Source organism: Leptidea sinapis, chromosome 19, assembly GCF_905404315.1.
Source record: "Leptidea sinapis chromosome 19, ilLepSina1.1, whole genome shotgun sequence".
Taxonomy (NCBI): domain Eukaryota; kingdom Metazoa; phylum Arthropoda; class Insecta; order Lepidoptera; family Pieridae; genus Leptidea; species Leptidea sinapis.
In genome coordinates this window covers 196,996-218,076 of record NC_066283.1, presented here as the reverse complement: position 1 = coordinate 218,076, position 21,081 = coordinate 196,996, and the positions used below count along the sequence as shown (strand labels likewise).

The 21,081-nt window shown below is 36.7% G+C and overlaps 1 protein-coding gene across 1 annotated transcript in view; it reads left to right on the top strand.

The window, feature by feature from the left end:
• The first annotated feature begins 1,465 nt into the window (after positions 1 to 1,465).
• LOC126969758 (paired box protein Pax-1) overlaps positions 1,466 to 21,081 on the top strand; it is a 35,670-nt gene continuing 16,054 nt past the window's right edge. Inside the window, exon 1 of the mRNA XM_050815318.1 lies at positions 1,466 to 1,633. Within this exon, the coding sequence (XP_050671275.1) occupies positions 1,555 to 1,633 (79 nt within the window). The 5' untranslated portion in view covers positions 1,466 to 1,554. The remainder of the gene's footprint in view (positions 1,634 to 21,081) is intronic.

Here is a 21,081-nt window from a genome sequence, read left to right as displayed (position 1 = left end):
CTCTTTACACCTTTTGTTGCGGATTGCCATGGGCGGTTGCCTCACCTCTCCCCATCCCGTGAGCCTCTTGCCCGTTTGCCTCCTCTAATAGAAAAAAAAAAATTAATGTCTAAGTGAGTAATTGGCTTCTAACCACTGCCAAATAAGAGCTTTATTAACATAATTATCGTTGAATAAGTGTACGTTCACATATCACACCTTCTCTATCGTATACCTATATTTATATTCGGCGATGGCGGATGTATTTGTATGACGGAGTACAAACATGCGACGGTATTCTAGATCCAATAAAAAATTATAGATCCGATAAAACGTGGCAGTTTTACAGGTCCGTTTTTTCGTATGTATGCATTATTATTCGTTGATATCGTATGGATACCTACAACTCTACTTTCGAGTGAGCGAGTGAGCCTCCAAAGGCAACAGAAATAAAACACTGATACATTGTGTCTGAACACGGCAATCGCAAAACGGCCCTGTAAACGCAGTGCGAATATTAGGTAAGTACATCCAGTAGCGACGGATCCATTAACAGGATTCCTGTACACACTGACCTTTTGTATAAGCGTACCGTAAGAGCGCTTCCGCTCTAGGTCCGATCCGAATCCGATACGTAGGTACGTACCGTACCGTATGAAAACACGGTATTTTAATAACGTGTATGAATGTTTCATCAGCAAACAACATACTTCCATAGTTAACAACGACTATGATAACAATGATCATCATTAATATAAATGAGAAAAGACATTCTAACAGTAGATACTTATATCCAGAAGACCGATATACATTCGCTTCACCTTTTGAAATTTATAGTTTATGCTGGAATTCATTATGTCCAATGCTACATTGCTAATACCTAATGTGTCGTATCCGAAATACTTTATATACCAATCTATATAGAGCACCACTCTCAATAGGTACATTCGTATCTCATTTAGATATAGGTTCCTGAGTTGTTCGTTGAATCATACATCAGGGAAATGCGTTGAAATCCAATTTAAATTCAAGTTTATCAACTCTACCTTTTAATTTCCTTATCTCAACTCAGAGCCATAAAGTGTTAACATAATTATTAACTAACATAAAATATCAATTACACTTCACTTACACCTTGCCTACATAATACTTCGCCCCGCGGCCCGCACCCCGCATCCTGCGCGTTCACACCCCACTGACACATTTGTTCAACTCTCTTCTCGTGCGCAGCCAACCAACAGAGCAAACAGTCACGCTGTCACTTGGAGACCCAATAGAATGTGTCCAGTATTCCGTAGGAATAACGTCGAATGTTATTTCAATGGGCACGCAAATGCAGTACGCTTCAAATAGAAGGCGCTACGGGATGGAAAGCGTCTGAAATGGAGCGTTGCGATTGGTCGTCAATCGCCAATGGCGGTGTGGGCGTGTACGGTGCGCGTGCGCAACGTAGAGTGGCACGGCGCGTATACTTGTGTGACACGTAGCGACGAGCGGTCGTGCGGCTACGAGGCGAGCGGTGGCGAGTCGCGCGAGTGGCATGTGAGTTGGTGATTGTGTCGGTGGCGCGGAGTCATGCTGGGCGGTATGGACGGCAAGGAGTACGGCGCGCTGCACGCGGCCGCCGCAGCCGCAGGGTACGCCATGGACACTGGTGAGGACCTGCTTAACACCAGCCACTAGTTTACCTTATCAACCCTGTGGGAGGCTCCTTTGCACCGGATGCCGGCTAGATTATGGGTACCAAAACGGCGCCTATTTCTGCCGTGAAGCAGTAATGTGTAACTGTGTTTGCCGTGTGTGTGCCGTAGCTAGTGAAATTACTGGGCGCAGTTGTAATGCCTCTTAGAATTTTTGCGTTTTTCAATAATCTTGGGCGGCACTGCATTGTAATGGGCAGGGCGTATCAATTACCATCAGCTGTACGTACTGCTCGTCTCGTCCCTTATTTTCATAAAAAAAAACCCTTAGCAATCTAGGGACTAGGCTAGAAATGTTCAGGAAACGACGAAAACAAAAATAAACGGTACCTGGACCTTCTTAACTCTTCAGAAAACAAAGTGGCCTAAAAATAAATCCGTAAGCACCTGCTACTAAATCGTGGCAAAGCATCGGGGTATCAACCAATGAACCGTCGTTTAGCCAAAACACAGTTCAAAACAGAGAAGGTAGCGACAACTAAACATTAAGGAAAAAGCAATAATACCAACTACCAATAATTCCGTATGTCCTGAGGCGATCTGTGAAAATAACAAAAACCACGAAAATATGAGTAGGTACTAAACACGCCGTCGACACATTGTTGCATATACATATACTCGTAGGTACCTCTTCTCTAATGTTACGATTTATATATCTTCTGGATTCTTATACCTATAGCAGAACTGAGTTGTCAGCTGATTGATCAATGTGTTTTTTTTATATCTTAGATGATGTCTAAGAAAACCGTATTGTGAACAAATTTCAGGTCTCGTTAATTAAAAGCAACCCGCGTATATTGGTATTTCTCTTTCGGTGTTTAAGCCGTAATCAGTTTGTAACTATTTACGTATTATTCTTTTCCTTTTATTTTGGACATAAAGCTTCGAACTGATCTCACTTTACAGAGTATGTACCTACGTCTACATTCTCCACGAAATTAGTCTTCTTCTTCTACGGCTTAAATCATAAATCTCAACCAGTTGAGATGTTTGAGACGCCTTGGTCCGTGAGACTCTTGTTTGTGGCAAGCGGGTATGTAGGTATGTAAGTATAAGTCGGTAGTGTGGATGATTTGATGGTCAACAGATGCTCCGGCCCACCTATCTATAGAAATAAAAATAAATTTTTCTAAGCGCAAAAATCGACAGCGGCTCGACTAATTCGACTTACTTTGTTTTGAATGTACATGGAAGTTTTTAATAAAAAAAAAAACTATATAAATAAAGATGAATGTTGCTAAGTGGATAATCGAGAAGGCTCAACCAATCAGGCAATTTTTTTTGAAGTTCCTTAATAATTTCGTGGAAAATAGTAAAAAATCACAGTTCTTTACAAAAAATATACAAAATAGATAAATATTTATAACAAATATACAAATAGGTATTATAATAGATATATAAATAAAGAATTTTTTGCATATTAAAGTATTGTCAAACATATACTTAAAGGCTTAAGATGTTTGAAAAGTTAATAAATAATATTATAGTGATTAATTTATGGTGTACTTTATGGTGTAATACTTTGTCTTAACTATCCGGTGTCCCCCCACATTCCCCTATGTAAATAAAAACTACCAATTAATATACAACGTTATGAAAGTCCGACCTGCGACGTTTCGAAGATTTCAGCAACGATAAAAGTTTTGCAGCAATGTTAGTTGATAGTGTGGGATGAATGCACGATGGCACATAAAAAGTTATTAGTCTGAATTATGACAGATCTGCGAAACTACTAAAACCGATTTGGTGGAGCGATGATTTTATTAGCAGGTGATTTCCGTCAGACATTACTAGTGATTCCACGGTCATCACCAGCGGATGAACTCAATGCATGTTAGTCTTCCATTTTGTGAAAATACGTCAAGATACTAAATTAAAGCAAGAATATATGTGAATTGTAATATGATGGATGTGGAGAATTATTTGGTAAATAACTTATTGATCTTGGTAATGATAAAATCCCTGTTGATGATTCGGCTGGCTGCCTTACATTTCCTGTCGATCAAAAGTCGAGTTCAAAAGGTTCATTCATGACAAACGTCGCTAAAAATCGCAAAGGTAGTTACAACGTGCTATTCTAGTTGCGAAAAAAATGGATGTAAATGAAATAAACTTCAATATTCAAAATGAAATTGCCGGTGAACTAAAGACATACAAATCAGTTGATTGCGCAACTAATCAAGATGATGTTCAACTATGCAAAATAATTTTTAAACTCATTGGATTTGCCAGAATTGCTACCCCATAATCTTCAATTAAAAGTAGAATCAGTAGTCATAATGTTACGAAATATTAACCTACCGCGTCTTTGTAACGGAACAGGGCTATCACTGAAAAATTTACAATTATAAGAGGAAAATATAGCTAAGGGAGAAAAAGTGTTGATATCCCGCATCCCTATGATACTGAATGGTATTTCCAGTGAGGCTTGCTTTCGCATTGTCCATTAATAAATTACAGGGTAAGTCTGTAAGTATTTGCGCCGTTAATTTTGAAAACCCATGCTTCTCTCATAGACAGTTTTGCGTTGCCTGCTCCCGCGTTGGGAAACCGTCAGCTTTATTTGTTTACGCGCTAAGTAACAAAAAGAAATTGTATACCATAACAGGACGAAGTCGCTCTGACCGGCCAATACCTACTGAGCAATAATGATTGTCCATGTATTTTATTTTCAGGTATTTTTGTTCAATAGTAAAAGTAGTGTCTTTAAGACTTGTGTTATATAAATATTAAACTACCCAGTACAATACAATACAGTGCTCTTAATTCTTATGTTTTGATTCTACTTCTCTCCATTAGCGGTTTCTACGAAGATCTAGTTTGTAGGTGGAGAAGAGGTCTTCGGTACTCCCGAGTGCTATCAATAGAATGGAGTTAGTAGTGCTCACACCTTTGAGGAAAATAAAATAAGATTAATTTAATACTTAATTAAAACAAAAAAATACGGGTTGTACTCCGGGAGTGCCGGCAGAAGTGAAAACATGAACATTAACGTTGTGCACATTTTTAACCGACTTCAAAAAGGAGGAGGTAGTTATCTTTATATATATAGAAGTTTTCATTTCAAAATAAATAATTAAAATTTTACAATTAGTTGCAGAGAGCTTACAAGAATTCAATGGTTTTTTATTTCCCTTTGCATTAGTCTCAACTTTTGCTAATTCTAATTTTGCTATTAAAATTTATTTTGAAATTTAAAATTAACATCAATTCCTGCCTTAAAGACGATAGATGAAAATTATATAAATTGACAAAAATCTTATTTTTTTGCAAATTGAAATTTAATGTATTATTATCGGTCCTCGATAAATCTACATAGTTTGAACGGAATCTGAACGTTTAAAATGAGTCAAAATAGCGTCCAAATGAGTCGGTTACAAACAAACATACATACATGTGAAGCTAATAAAAAGCGTGTACAAAAGTATTTAAATTGAATCAGTTTTGACATAAATAATTAAATAAATGTTTAATAAGAATCTTTTAATTGAACTTAGAGAGCTGTTTGACAGCTTAATGATGTCGCATAGTTTGTATGTAACTTGTAACGAGCCTTCATCGTGTCTGATAATCTATTTTCCAAAAATACAAATGAAACCACGTTAGCATTAGAACGAAAGAACCACGTGGAAGACCGCCCCCACAGACGAATGACAATGAATAGAAAGAAATGGTGGACGTCGATCAAAATCTTTCTAGTCTAAGTTGAATAATAAAAACATCTGAAAGTTGATAATCGAATGTTGCACATTTTTGAAGAAAAACTACACAGGTACCATGTGAAAAGAGTTTCACTCAAATATCTCAAGCCATTAGGGTTCTATGTCAATTCGAAGTACCTATTACAATAAAACGGCAATTCATACTCCTTATTATTAACAACGTATAAGATCACTCTTTGGCCCTAATGTTAAAGATTCCTACCATCAATTATATTATAGGTATAATGGCGAGTGAGACACGGGTCGCTGGGAGCTAGTGACGTGCGGCCGGCGGCCCGGCTATCAGGTATCGATAACCCGCGCCCGCTGACCTGCGATAACATTGCAGCGTTGCGTTTCTAAACTATTTCTATTTCATCTAAAACAGGTAATAAACACTGCACGCTGCACGGTGATAGACGTTGCTAATTTATTAATTCTGTGACCGATTGAAATGTGAGACTTTGTTGAATGTCTAGACAGTCGACAAGAAGTATCTTACTTAAATATAAAATGAATACAACAATAAGTACAGACATTTACCTCGATCGATCCATTTATTACGCCGCATGATACTTTAATAATATTTATAACCGACTTAATTCAAAATAAGTCATAATGGTTGATTGGGGTGATTGCTCTCGCACTGCAAGATCCTAGGTGTCGCTAATAGCTTACCATTGGTATTTCATACGCTCATTTGTTTTTCGCTTTAATAAATAAAAATAATCATAATATATGTCACAAAATTTGTTTAAGCACCAACAGTTACCTACCTTACTATCTCAAGCATTAGGTGCACTACAACCTGCGTTTTATATTATCATGTAATAGGTAATTGATGATATAACATTGGTCTTGATTAATTAGGTAATTCAATTTCATGCATGACCAACGAACGACTGATTGAACGCCTGTGTTTCGCTGACCCGACGCGATCCGGTTATCGTGTTGACCCTTTTATCGACATTAGCGTCACGTCCCTTACCATAGGATATTTATTATCTTTATCAATACAAAATAATCAATTCTTTACTTGTTGGATAATAAATAAATATTTCGGAATATCAGTGTCATAGCTCTCCTTTTTATTGTGATAAATGTGTAATTATTTGTAGATGGATTCTGTATTAGCGCGCGCGTAGGAACACATGATATTATTAAAATTGCAATCATTATGGCTAAGGCCGACGTACCTGAGATTCCAAGACGTGATGCTCTGCAGCTGGGGGCCCCGCTAGTCCTCTAGGAACTCCTGGTGCTAAGGTGCGAACGTGTTACTGCCTTTCGGCATGTGTAGAAAAATTATTTTTGCTTGGCATTACACTGAGAGTGAATCTGTTGTCTATGGTATTTCTCTATCAACAGGAAATCTTCTGCGCTATAAATTGCCATAACCAAATTACAAGAAAAGAAATAATTGCGGCGCATCCATCATCAGATCATTCATAGCCTGAACAAGTCCACTGTTGGACATAGCTCTCACCCAATGCACGCCACATAACTCAATCTTCAGCTGATTTCAACGATCTGCCGTCAGCTACTCTGAATCCCCGCCATTTTTCTTAGATATTTTTATTGTTTTGTTTACAAAAAATGAACGATTCATTTTAAACGCTGCAAAAAAACATAATATTCAAGTGAATTTTAATTATTGCACTATATAAAATGTAAATTACTACTAAAATAAATAATTATTTCATTAATACTTAGTTTATTTGTATATAATCAGTAATGGATGATGTTAGGTTACTACTAGGACTGGCTGTTTTAATGTTGGCAGTAAGCTGACTGTTAAAGAATCTTTAAGAGGTTTCATATTCTGGGTGTAGATAAAGAATTTGCTTTTATAAAATGTCAAAGCTAAAGCCGTAGAGTAGGCGTATCAGTTAATTGTCTTATATTTTTAACCGCGTATGCTGCAGAACTGAGTCACATCTATACTTCTATACTTATATTATAAAGAGGAAAGATTTGATTGTTTGTTTGTTTGTTTTGAATAGGCTCCGCAACTACTGAACCGATTTGAATAATTCTTCAACTGTTGAGAAGCTACATTATCCCCGGTTGACATAGGGTAGATAACATTTTCAACAAACTTAGGGATCCCTACTAAAAGTCCAATAATGTAACCCAAGATGTAAAAATATGTACGCGAACGACGTCGCGGGGTATCAGCTAGTTGTATTATATAAGTATCACAATTTGGAGTTAAGAGTATAATACCCAGAAACCACTACCGGATTCCACCAGTTCTATCACCTCGCTCTTCGACTACACATTTACATTTATTATATTTTTTTATTATAAGAATTTATGTATTTGGTGTCCGTCCTCTTTAACATAAAATTATTGGCTCTAACATATTGATTACTTCCTCATACGTAAGTTGGTTTCTTTTCCTTTTTAATATGAGTAAACTGTCCTCTGGAAAAAATACCTAATTTTTTCTCCAAGATTAGGTAGGTCATAAATAATAATAATAATATTGACACACTTTTACACAAATTATCGTACCCCAAACAATGCACAGCCTGTACTATGGGATATACAACCATATACTTAATATAATATACTTACTTAAACATGCTTACATAAATACATACAAACATCCATGACTCGGAAACAAACATCCATATTCATCATATAAATGATTGCACCTATCGGGATTCGAATCCGGGACCTCTAGCTTACTACACAAATAAAATTTGAAACACAATATTTTATGAACGCTGTGGGACTCGAAACCACGACTTCTGGCGTTCCGTGCCAGTGCTCTAACCAACTGAGCTAACCGTTCGAGTGACATATCTAAAATCTTGTATGCTTTGTTCAACTATCAGGTTGTGGCTTTTCTAGCTAACTAAACACTAATCATTCGGCTATATGGGTCGGCTATATGCTAATGAAGAAGAGGAATAGATTTTACAAAATATTTTAGTTTAAAAAGCATTGCTAGAGGGTCTAACGGGCAAGATGTTCACGTGATGGGGAGTGGTGACGCAACCGTCCATAGACATCCGCAACATCAGGGGTCAAGAGGTGCGTTGCAGGCCCTGAGATTGAAGGTCCCTAACGGCCGTTCCTAATATACTATCTTCAGATAGAGATAAATTACTACCTTCTACTGTCAGTAATTAGCTGTTAATAATCTGAAGCTGTCGCAATATACCCGATAAGTCATTCTTATCGCCTTATTTTGGGACGCGTGAATTGCAATTTCCATACAAACTTCTATCGCTGGTAAGCTATACGTCGTCCCATTGACAGGCAGCGTGTACGGATAAGGTGAGTTACCGTCGATAAGTTTATTGGGACGGAAAAGTTAACGTTACTTACGATTTTTATCTCAAGTAAGAGATAGACTGAATATTGGGAACGGCCGTTAGTCGTATCAGTTAATCTGTAACCGGTTATTGATTATCGAATGACAGACATCTCATTATTTTTTAATGGAAGACAAACGAGTGTATGGATCACCCGATGTTAAGCGATCACATCGCCGCCAGCATTCGTTTGTAACAGCAGAAGAATTACAGGAGCTTTGCCGGCCTTTTAGAAATGTATACGCGCTTTGAGTTGGCACGGCCAGTATGAGAAGTATCTATCAAGTGTGCTGTCATCTGCATAGCAAGGAATGCCACTGATTTGCAGCACATCACTGATATGTTGAAGAAATAGTGTGGAGGACGGGGCTATCGGCGCTTATGGGTCTTAAGTCGGAGCACGCACCATCGATAACAACCTTGATGCTCCGATCAGCCAAATTCCTAATTTGGTTCCGTTAATTAGATCTTGATTAATCTGAGTCAATGATTCCACCAGGATTTTTATTATTGATTCACACATCCAGCAGCACTTCTTGATATTATTTTTTTCTAAAATAGGGCTCTAGTCTTATGACAATAAGGGACGAGACGAGCAGGACGTTCAGTTGATGGTAATTGATACGCCCTGCCCATTACAATGCATTTACGCTCAGGATTCTTGAAATACTCAAAAATTCTGAGCGGTACAACAACAGCGCTCGTCATCTTGAGACATAAAATGTTAAGTCTCATTTGCCCAGTAATTTCACTAGCTACGGCGCCCTTCAGACTGCAAGACAGTAATGCTTACACATTACTGCTTCACGGCAGAAATAAGCGCCATTGTGGTACCAGTAATCTAGCCGGCATCCTGTGCAAAGTAGCCTCCCACAGTTAACCTGAGACCAAATATATTTTGCATCAATATTACATAATATAGGTATGTATTCAATGTTTATGGCTAACCAGGCCCCGACATTATTGCACTGTATAGTATATTCTTAACAATTATGTTTTTTGTAATTTTTATTGTATTATTTTAAGATAAACTTATGTTTATAAGTGGTTTCTTTTTGCTACTATAACCAACCTGTATCATTGTTTCTGTAATGGGGGGAGTAGAACGTGTGGCGCGTGCTATTACCAGACGCGACATGAAGCCCCGGATGACCCCGGCGCCCCCGTATCAGTCCGCGGACGATACAGTATTATGTTCACATTATTATAACAAAAATATGATAGCGGCGCGCCACAGCTGAGCACGTGGATTCGATAAGTAAAAACGTTTATATGATTTTTCTTGCTCAGTTAGTCAGCAGTTTCATTATAATACTCGTATGACGCCTGTAATACTTGTGTTATCAAAACAATTTGAGTGATCCTGTTCGGCGAGTGATATTCTATCAACAGTCAACTACAACTCCTACATACCTCACCAGTGAAAGGCTCCTTTTCACAGGATGCCGGCTAGTTTATGGGATTCGGTCTGAAGGGCGCCGTAGCTAGTGAACTTATTGGGCAAATGAGACTTAATATCTTGTGTCTCAAAGTGACGAGCGCAATTTTAGTGCCACTCAGATTTTTTTGGGTTTTTCAAGAATCCTGAGTGGCACTGCATTGTAATGGGCAAGGCGTATCAATAACCATTAGCTGAACGTCCTGCTCGTCTCATCCCTTATTTTCATTAAAAACATAAAGCGTGGCGATACTATGACGATATTCAATTAAAAGACGGGTAGAGTTCACTACTTTACAGTAATCATAAAAAAATTAACTAAACAGTTGAATTTTTTAATTTTCAATCAAACAAATTGTATATGTATGTTAACACCAGGAACAGACATAAGCTTATAATGCCTACTACTCGGCTAAGTCGAGTTAGCAAGTCTTTGGGCGATGTATATTCTTTTACAACAGGATCCCAGAAAATGTTCAAAACAAAAGTATTACGTTATTCAAAAGAATTGTTAAAAAACGTTTGTGTGGTAAAGGTTACTATAACAAAAATGACTTTCTTAATGATACCCACAGATTTGGAATGGGGCGACCGCCCTCAGGTTATTAAATAATAAGTTTAATTGTAGAATGTTACTTTGTAAATGTTACTTTAATTGTACAACATATTTTTGATGAAAAAAAAGCCCGCTGAGATTGTTGCGCCCATTCTTCTCAGGCCTGAGGCACCATTTTGAAATGGGTGGTAGTTTTTTTGACTTTCAATAAGTGATGTCACATCCTATTTTGAATAAAAATATTTAGAAAACAACATTTTTTCACCCTTACGTGGACACTCAAGTAGGCATGAAGTAGGTGGCAATACCTAACAACGCGCGGCTTCTACTTTACTCATAGTTTTTCCAAAAGTTTATTTACTAATGAATTACGTATTATTATTTGAGATAGTTTTACAAATTTTCAATAATAGGCAAATCAGATCGAAGATTTAATAATAATTAAGGGCCTTTTTCAATTACCTATCTATCCTTAGTTTAACTTACTAGAGGTAGACAAATCTATCCTTTTACGCTTACTTACATTTCAATAACCTATCGACGGCCGTATATCGTGCACGAAGTTTGTGTTGGTAGTTACAATGACGTACGTGAAATATATAGCACTGTATGTATGCATATATAACTATCGGTATTCATGATACACATAAAAATACTGTCGCCCTGTGTAGGGTGTAGGTACGGTGAGCATAAAAACGTAAAGCATGTAAATGCATTTATTTGGATGTGTATTGTTCGGTAGCCGGCGGTGCGGTCGACGGGAATGTTTGCGGAGCCGGCTTCTGTGCCGACCGCTGTCGACCGGCACTCGGCAAACAGAGACACAACAAACAGACAAACAGACAGATGACCGCGCCCTTTGTCGCGACGCTCGCGCACAATTACCGGAGCTCTCCCGACAATTATGAACTTTGCTTAACGGATTCCACCGCACTTTCCTCTAGCTACTTATATTTAGTTTTCATTGCGACGTTACTATTATTAAGAAGTAGGCGTTACTTTGCGGAAATCCATAATTTTCCAAATGATTTGAGTTTTATTGAGTGTTAATTCCGCCAATATTTGTCATCAAAAAATTTGACATGTGTTTAGCCTCTACACGATGCATCCTCAGGAGATGTTGACTCGCCAAACTCAGGCACCAGACTAAAGTGTAACTACTCGTGCCAGAGTTTGGCGAGTAGATACCTATGTACATATATTATTAAGTTTTTCTTTGTAATGATTACTATTTGTATTCAAACTCCCGTGTACAATTACTTGTAACGTGATTTATTTTACTAAAAATAAAATAACCAATTCTTTCTATTGGTACCTACATGTTGAGTATAAGGAATGTTTTATATTATATTACGCAGGTAATACAAAATTTCCGAAGTGGTTGTAAAAAGAAAAATCAATCAACTTTTAACATTCATGAGTGTCATTTCACATACAGTATATTTAAATATATATACATGTATTTTCTACATTTTCAGGGATCATGATGTGATGCTACACCATATAAAAGTTAAATTGACTTAACCATGTAGTATGGTTCATAACAAGTTCAAGTTCGAATTTGTTAGTAGTGTTATAATGATAATTAAGAGAAAATTCACTTGGTTGGTAGTAGTATTTAAGCGTTTTAGTAGTATAGGTATTCAAGATTTTGATTTATTTACTTGAATTTTGATATTACAAGTGATTCGTTAACATTAAACAAGTCTTAGGTGCTTAGGATACATAATTATAATTAAATTTATAGGTAGTTACAGCATGGATATAAAGACAGGTCATACAAAAAGTTAATATGTATAATAAGTACATGCTAAATAAAGTTATAATGTTAAATTTATACAATAATAGTATTGCCCTGCGTTTTCACTCGCTTAGATACCGATCTCGTGGTAGTGGAAAGTCTACTAGACGGCCGTTCCCAATATTCAGTCTATCTCTCACTTGAGATAAAAATCGTAACTATCGTTGATTTTTCTGTCCCAATAAACTTATCGACGCTAACTCACCTTATCCGTACACGCTGTCCGTCAATGGGACGACGTACCTATAGCTTACCAGCGATAGAAGTTTGTATGGAAATTTCAATTCACGCGACCCAATATAAAGCGATAAGAATGACTTATCGGGTATATTGGGACAGCTTCAGATTATTGCCAGCTAATTACTGACAGTAGACGGTAGTAATTTATCTCTATCTATAGATAGTATATTGGGAACGGCCGTAAGTCGGACTATAGATTTATTTTCTTAACAAAAAGTTTTATTTCACTTAAGTTATTATTTTTTATTGCATTATTTTCTTTAGATTGATATTTTTAAATTAGTTATATTTTCTTTTGAATTAAAATATCATTTAATGGAATAAGGATTATAACAGAGGTTTCATATGGTTCGATGACGGCACTTATATGAACTTTTAAAATGTAAAAAAAATATTATAGTGACATAACTACTAGTACTCCGTAGTTGGACACATGGTATTGCGGACTTTTTTGTAGATATTGATACGTTAATTTAATACTGTAGAACATTTTTTTTGTTCTATCATCAATAGTTTCCGCAGCGCACGCGATGACAGTTTTTTATGACAAATTTTTTCACACTTGTGTTAGATTATTGGATCCCTATTCTTTTAAGTGTAATAAAACCTATGTCACTTAGTGAAGATGCAGCTTTCTAATGATGAAAGAATTTATGAAATTGGTCCAGTAGTTTTTGTGTGAAAACATTACAAACATACATAAAAAACACAAATGTTTCCACTTTATAAAATTAGTTTATAAAAGTTATAAGAAATAAAAAAACTAGGAAGAAATAATATAATTTTAACACCTATGCGACATCTACAGCTGCAGAATCGAGTGCTTTAATCAATGACATTCTATACATATAGACAATGCACGTCATACAAAATCAAAGCCGAAACTTGCACATTTATGGCACATGCCACATATGACATCATAATAAGCTTCGACTGCTATGTCTATACATTTCTGCGTTTACTCCAGTTGTTTAAAATATTATTGTCAATAGGCAGCAATTATTATTATTAACGGATTAATTGAGCACTTTTTTATGGCACACTTCGGCTTGTTGATTGACACGCAGCTTACACACGACCAAGGAGAAAGGTGTGCTTACATTGTCTTTAAGCACACTTTTGCTGTTCCGCTATCAGACTGCGAATGATATGTCCATATGTAAAGAACGTCATTGGCTTTAATTAATTTATATTTAAATATTCTTAGGTTGTCGCAAAACAGATCGACGGACTTAAACGTAAAGTCTACTTAACTGATTTTTGATATTAAACAGTACGAATTTCGAGGAGAGACTAAATACGACAATAAAGCAAGAACAAAGTAGAAATGTAAACAAAGAGTTATGTTACGGTTTCCTGTCAATTAGTTCAGTACAAACCTCATATTTGAACACAGCTACTTACGACTTACATCCACGTCAAACGAAAATAGCTTTTGTGCTGTCACGTTCAGAGCTATATTCGCTTATTGCATTACAAAAGGGTATTAAGTTACAATATAAGTTAATAATATCGTGTTAGTGATTTTCAATTTATTTGTTTGCGAATCGCATTAGGTTTGTGTTGACTGTCTGTAGCGAACTTAAGTTATTTGTTGTAAATAGTTGATGCTGTGTCGTCGGGACAATATCTTATGTTAGCCAAGGACGGTCTGGTCTATCCAAGGAGTAATTTGCTTTACGTAATATCGTAGCGCGCTGGTCGATTATTAAGATAAATGTAATCCTACTTAAATTCCTTACTATGTTAATGAACGAGGGGTTCCTACGAACTCACCAAATAAACAGTCAACAGAGTCGAGCATGCAATCTCTCAATCTTAATATATATAAATTACGTGACACGTTGTTTGTCCGCGATGGACTCCTAAACTAATGAACGGATTTTAATGGGGAGAACTTCATGGAGTGCAGTTTGATCCAACTTGAGAGATAGGATAGTTTTTATTTAGATTTGGGACCCATAATTATTTTTATTTTCAATATTTGTTTGGAATGGACATTGTGACGCACGGTTTGACAGTTCCACTGTGAAACAATTTCATTATAACATCAAGGAGTATTTTTTACGAAATCATTCTTGAAGTTTTGAAATATTATTGGCTTCCTATAAAACAATATTTTTTTTTATTATGTACAGAACAACGTCTGTCGGCTCAGCTAGTATATATATATATAAATTAATCCCAATTTCCCTTGGTCACGCCATCACGCGTGAAGGGCTTGACCGATTTCGCTAATTCTTTTTTTGTTATGTTTGTTATTGTCAGGAGAAGGTTCTTATGAAAGAAAAAATTAAGGAAATTGGGAAGAAAATTTTAGAATACTTCACCGCCATATAACATTATTTACATTTAAAAACTTACCTTAGCGCTTTGGACAATTAAAACTTTTTTAATGTAACCTCATGACGTTTGACATAGAATTGACAGAAAACGTGCTATTATAATCGTTAAAGAGGGTGTAAAAAAATTGGATTTCGTTTAAAACAGAAGCTTTGGTCGGAGTTATTTTATTGATAAAAACACGTAAATAATTAATTTATTATTTCCTACACAAAGATGTGAGGAAACTGAATTTCTTAGTTAAGAGCCATCACACCTAATTGTTTCACTATAAATAATTGAAATACAAATATTTTTGTTAAAAATAGAATTTGTTATTTTTTAAAGTGATAGCCCTCACTTCTGGGACACAAATTAAATTTGAAAACAAACAGAAAGAAGGCGAGAGTTCGCGGGTTCGAGTCTTTTAAAAAAAATAGCTTACAATTTTAATTTGTTGCATTTACCTTCTGAAAATTCCTTTAGATGATGATTCCATCTTCACTTACATCAAGGTAATTTTTAATTGTTAAATAGTCATCAGGAACAAATCTCTTCTTACTAAATTCGGTATCGGACAATTTTTAGCTCGACCAATGGATATGTAAATGAAAAATATAAATCAATGTAAAGTTTGAATGGCGTGAGTGGATTATTGGCGTGAGTGGTACTTGATTGATCACTTGTGGTGGGGAGGGGGGAAGTGAAGGGAGTTTGAGGTGTGAGCCGTGAGGTCACTGCGCACTGGTGAGTCTCGTTGCTAATGCATGAGCACACAAGCAAACACGCCCGTGTACCCGCCCCAGTACTTACAGATAAACAATGGATTTATCGCGCAACGGTACCTTAAATATCTTCTATACATATAAATAAAATTGGTGTGTCTCTTTGTAATATTGAATTAACCATTTTTTTACTACATCTATATGAATATATGTATATAATGTACATACACCAAAATAACATTTTTTTTACAAGTTTTGTCTGTCTGTCTGTTTGTTCCAGCTAATCTCTGAAATGGCTGGACCGATTTTGACGCGACTTTTATTGGCAGGTAGCTGATGTAATAAAGAGTAACTTGGCTACGTTTAGTTAAATAATCGACTGTTAGGCGGAGAGAAGTTCGCCGAGTCTGCTAGTAAGATAATAAAATGAAACCCTTAATAATAATAATTAAAAGGAGTTTACAGAATTGTTGTAACTAATAACAATATGGATATTAAAGAACGAAAATGGTGTCTAGTCAGCATTACCAGTGGGAGGCTCCTCTGCACAGAATGCCGGCTAGATTATGGGTACCACATCGGCGCCTATTTCTACCGTGAAGCATTAATGTGTAAACAGTATCGTGTTTCGGTCTGGAGGGCGCTGTAGCTAGTGAAATTACTGGGCAAATGAGACTTAACATCTTATGTCTCAAGGTGACGAGCGCAGTTGTAGTGCCATTCAGAATTTTTGGGTTTTTCAAGAATCTTGAGCGGCACTGCATTGTAATGGGCAGGGCGCATCAATTACCATCAGCTGAACGTCCTGCTCGTCTCGTCCCTTATTAATATTATCTTAAAATTATGTTGGGAATTTTACTTCTCAACTCTGATATTCTCTGGACACCGAGACACAGACTTCGAGAATTAAATACATTCTATTAATCAAAATTAAGTCTACTGCTACCATAAACATTGGCAATGAAAATAATAAAATTAATATGTATAATATATATAAAAAAATATATGTATATAAAAAAAATAGGTTCGATTGCCATCTTGCAACTCTATTGTGTATCTGTGGATGGAATAGAATAATATTAAAATCGCGATACAAATATAGGTGTTGATCGTAGACGGGTGAAATTTTGAAATTGTATGTATTTTTAATGTTGAATTATAATAAAAAAAAATATTTGGGGGTGGGTTACCCTTATCAATTAGGGGTATGAAAAATAGATGTTGGCCGATTCTCAGACCTACCCGATACATACCTTTATTTATTTACGGTGTGTGTGAATTGATGTATCATCTACTGCGCTATGGCCTGGTATTATTGTTGATACAGTAGTAGTCGGCCGTTAATGTACTCAAAAGCTCTTGTTTTTTACGTATTAATTTACATTTTTTTTTGAGTATTTGTAATTTGAGTATTATTGCTGCATCACTTTACATATATTGTAACTGAAATGATTTGTGAGTGATTGCCACAAAGAGTTTCTTGCCACTTCTTATTAAAGCTCAACCCTCAAAGGAGGTGGATATAAAAAGAAAAGTCATTTCCTTGACCTGCCTGAATAAGGTGATTTTGATTAGATTACCCTAAAGGATTGGGCTTTTGATTGTTGTTAGTAAAAATATAATATTAATTACAAGTTTAAGCAGAATTGTCAAATTGTGAGTAGAGGTATTTGGTGAGTATTGCATGATATGTAGGATTGTATGGATGTATTAGGATTATTTTATTGTTGTTTGCTGAGTTCTCGTAACAGGTTTCATCATGCTCGCTTAAATGTCACTGTTTGTGGCGGCGAGATGGGACGGGTCGTCCCCTTCCCTAAAATATGGTTGAGGGAGCCGATGCTGGCTCATGCGTCATGCTCGTGAACGGGCGCTGCTTGTGGTGGCGGGGTGATCTTGTTGCTGGGGACTCGGTTTCAGATTCTTAAAAGTTATTGTGTGTATATATATATATTTATGGATATATACATGTTTATTTATTTATAATCGCTTATAAAATGCTCACAGAATACCTTTATTGATTTATGGTGTATGTGGATGATGCAGCTACTGTACTATATAACTTTTGTATTAATTTACATTTATTTTTTTTGACTTACTCGTGTAAGACATTGACAATTTGACTTTTGAGTGTGTTTGTTGAATCATTTTACATTTTACATATTATATTGTAATTGAAATGATCGTAAATCTTGATATAAAAGAGTGGCAATGAGTTTCTTGCTACTTCTTCTCATTAGCTCAACCCTTTACGAAGTAGCGGTAGATTCAATAAGAAAAATATTTTATTTTTTTTGACATTCATAAGTGTCATTTTCGTGACCTACTTGAATAAACTGATTTTGATTTGATTTACACACAAAATTTTCAAACAAATTAGTTTAGCCGTTTTGGAGGAGTTTGGTATCAAACACCGGGACACGAGAATTTAATAGGTAGGTATATAAGAAAGTCTCTAATGAAGTGTCAGCCCTGGCGCTTGCTCGAGCCGCGTAGCGACCGTCGTAGCAGCTGTGCCACGCCTGCCGTGCTGCCACTCGCGCTTAGCCTCGTATCAACAAATTGCTACAGACAGGGTTGTATTTATGTGGCGAACTTAAGATTGTCGTACACTGGACCCTGACGCTAACAAACATTTCAGTCATGAAGTTACGTATTAACTTTCAACCTTTTTAAGTCAGCTCACGGATTTAAGTTTATTGTTAATTTATGTGCATGGCCAACGTAGACAATCTATAAATAATAAGAAATGGGATTAATTTTGACGCGGTGGCAAAAATATTCTTATGCATTATTGGATCTAATTATGCAATAATAATGGGACTCGGATTGTTTGATGAAGTACGAATGTTGCCGAAAATAATGGGACGTGTAGGTACACGGTTTTCAAAAGTGCCCAAGTGATGTCAACATAATACTGTCTTAACTACGACTTAGTGATTGTTTTCGGCTGATGGTAATTGATACGCCCTACCCATTACTATTCAGTGCCGCACAGGACTCTTGAAAAACCCAAAAAATCTTAGCAGCACCACAATTGCGCTCGTTACCTTAAGACATAAGATGTTAAATCTCATTTGCGCAGTAATTTCACTAGCTACGGCGCCCTTCAGACTGAAACACAGTAATGTTTACACATTACCGCTTCATGGCAGAAATAGTCGCCATTGTGGTACCCATAATCTAGCCGGCTTCCTGTGCAAAGTAACTTCACTGGTAAAAACCCTGGAGATATCATTTGTACTATTATTGTGAGTTATAAAAACCTCTGAGTGTGCCACTATCTTTAGCAATAGGACGGCACGTGCCCGCGTCGGGAGGTATCGCTAATAATTAGCGACCCGCGAGGGATGTTCCGAATACTTCCGCGCTGTTTATCGAGGGCTGGTGAGGTTAACGAGGGCAGAGGGCAGCTGGAACACCCACTTAACGTCAAACTTTACGTTCAATCCATTTTTCATGAACATTCCGTCGTGCTCCAACAACCATTTGTTATTATTTATGACTTTATTTGAGTCGAATGCTCATTGTTTGGACATCCAGTCGTGGCGGTGAATGACATCGCGGTAAACTTTATTTTATCTTACTCCTATCTATAGATAGTTATGACACTTGCAGGTTCATCTGATAATAATGGCTGGTCTGGTTCTACGCAGGCCACCTTAAGGTGCGGACTGACTAGGATTGAAAACGTTACAACAAACGGTACAATATTTGGCATTAATTCTACTCGTTTTTTTTTGTTTATTTAAAATTTACATATAAAATTGAATTATTGTTCTGTTTAAGTTTTAGAGACGTACTAATTCTATAAAATTCTTTAAAAAAGAATATTGTTATCGCTGAAAATTCAGGGATTTTTGACTCCAAAGTTTATTTTGGAATCAACTTCCAAATTTTTTATTAGATATCTCAAATTATATATAAATATTCTATTCGGTTTAAAATCTTTGTTCACTGTACTTTTTGCGTTGGAATATTTTCATCGCGTTATGTTGCAATCGACTCTCTAAAACAAAAAGTTTTGTGGATATTGAGGTATGACCGCGCCTTAAATTGTACTTGTAACTTCTTGCGTGCATACATAGTTAGTTAGTTAGTTAGTTTAGCTGGGCCGTTTACACACTTAACCTCTTGATTGGGCCATTGTGCGTTTGTGTATGTCATCTTACTCCAACCAGTCCATCATTCCAGAAGTGTAGCAGTCTTTTAAAGTTTCTGCAGGCATCCGGAAGCGATGGTGGTGATTGGAGTATTTGTGCTAGTTGTTCAGCCACACTACTGCACGTGATAAGCGCACGTGTTCTGGCGTTTCCTCTGCCTCCATGTATCCTCTGCTCAAAGGGCTGTCTGTTACACCTATGATAGATAGATACTTGTTCTAGGGACAGTGACCGGTGACTACATCTACAATTGTACGTATATTGTCCCTGTGTTGTCTCATCAGGTTGCAGGTGAACCTCTTTGGGGGCATACATAAACACACACACTTTTCTATTATGTGGAAAATACTGAACCGATCGGAATCATACTTATACCATCAGACGCAGCGTGTTTCGGAAAACGTTTTAGTCGCCGGACGCGGACGAGAGATCTTGCGGTGTAGTGGGCTCTGCACACTGAACAGTGTTTGTATATCGAATGACAGTCGCGTTCGAGTGTTGTGACAGGCGAGTGGCGACGCGGCCGGGCCCATCGCTCGTGTACGGTAGCTGTTTACCGAGCGGCCCGATCGTCAACTGTCGGCACCTCACGCCGTGTGTGGTCAACTCGGCAGCCGCACAATCGATTCTCGTACTTGTTGCGAGCCAGCTTACGTTCACATTTCCGTATCGGTGCGAACGTCTTCTTAAGTGGCACATTACGACTTAAGATATTCTACACAGTTAGCTTTGCTTATAGCTGGCTCTTATTTTCAATCTGTTTTTAATTTTTTACTGGTCATCGGTTGCTTATTTGTCGATTTGTACTTTATATTTTGAAATTAGCGAGAAATATTATGATCTTAGATAATATCAACAAAACGATCACGTCATATATGTCGTACGTATATTGTCAAAGCTGTGATATTACAATTTCACTAGTGATATTATAGTTAAGGCTGCGAACCAAGCCAACGGCCTTGAGGAATCCATTGGAGCTAGGTGACCTCTTCCGTACAATATCGCCATAGCTTTAATTTGGAATTAGAAGCATTATTGATTTATTAAAAACATATTACAATTTTCTTTACAAAACTAACAAAACTATGTCTAGAAATGGTTTCAACTATGCGCTATTTTGGCGATTTCTT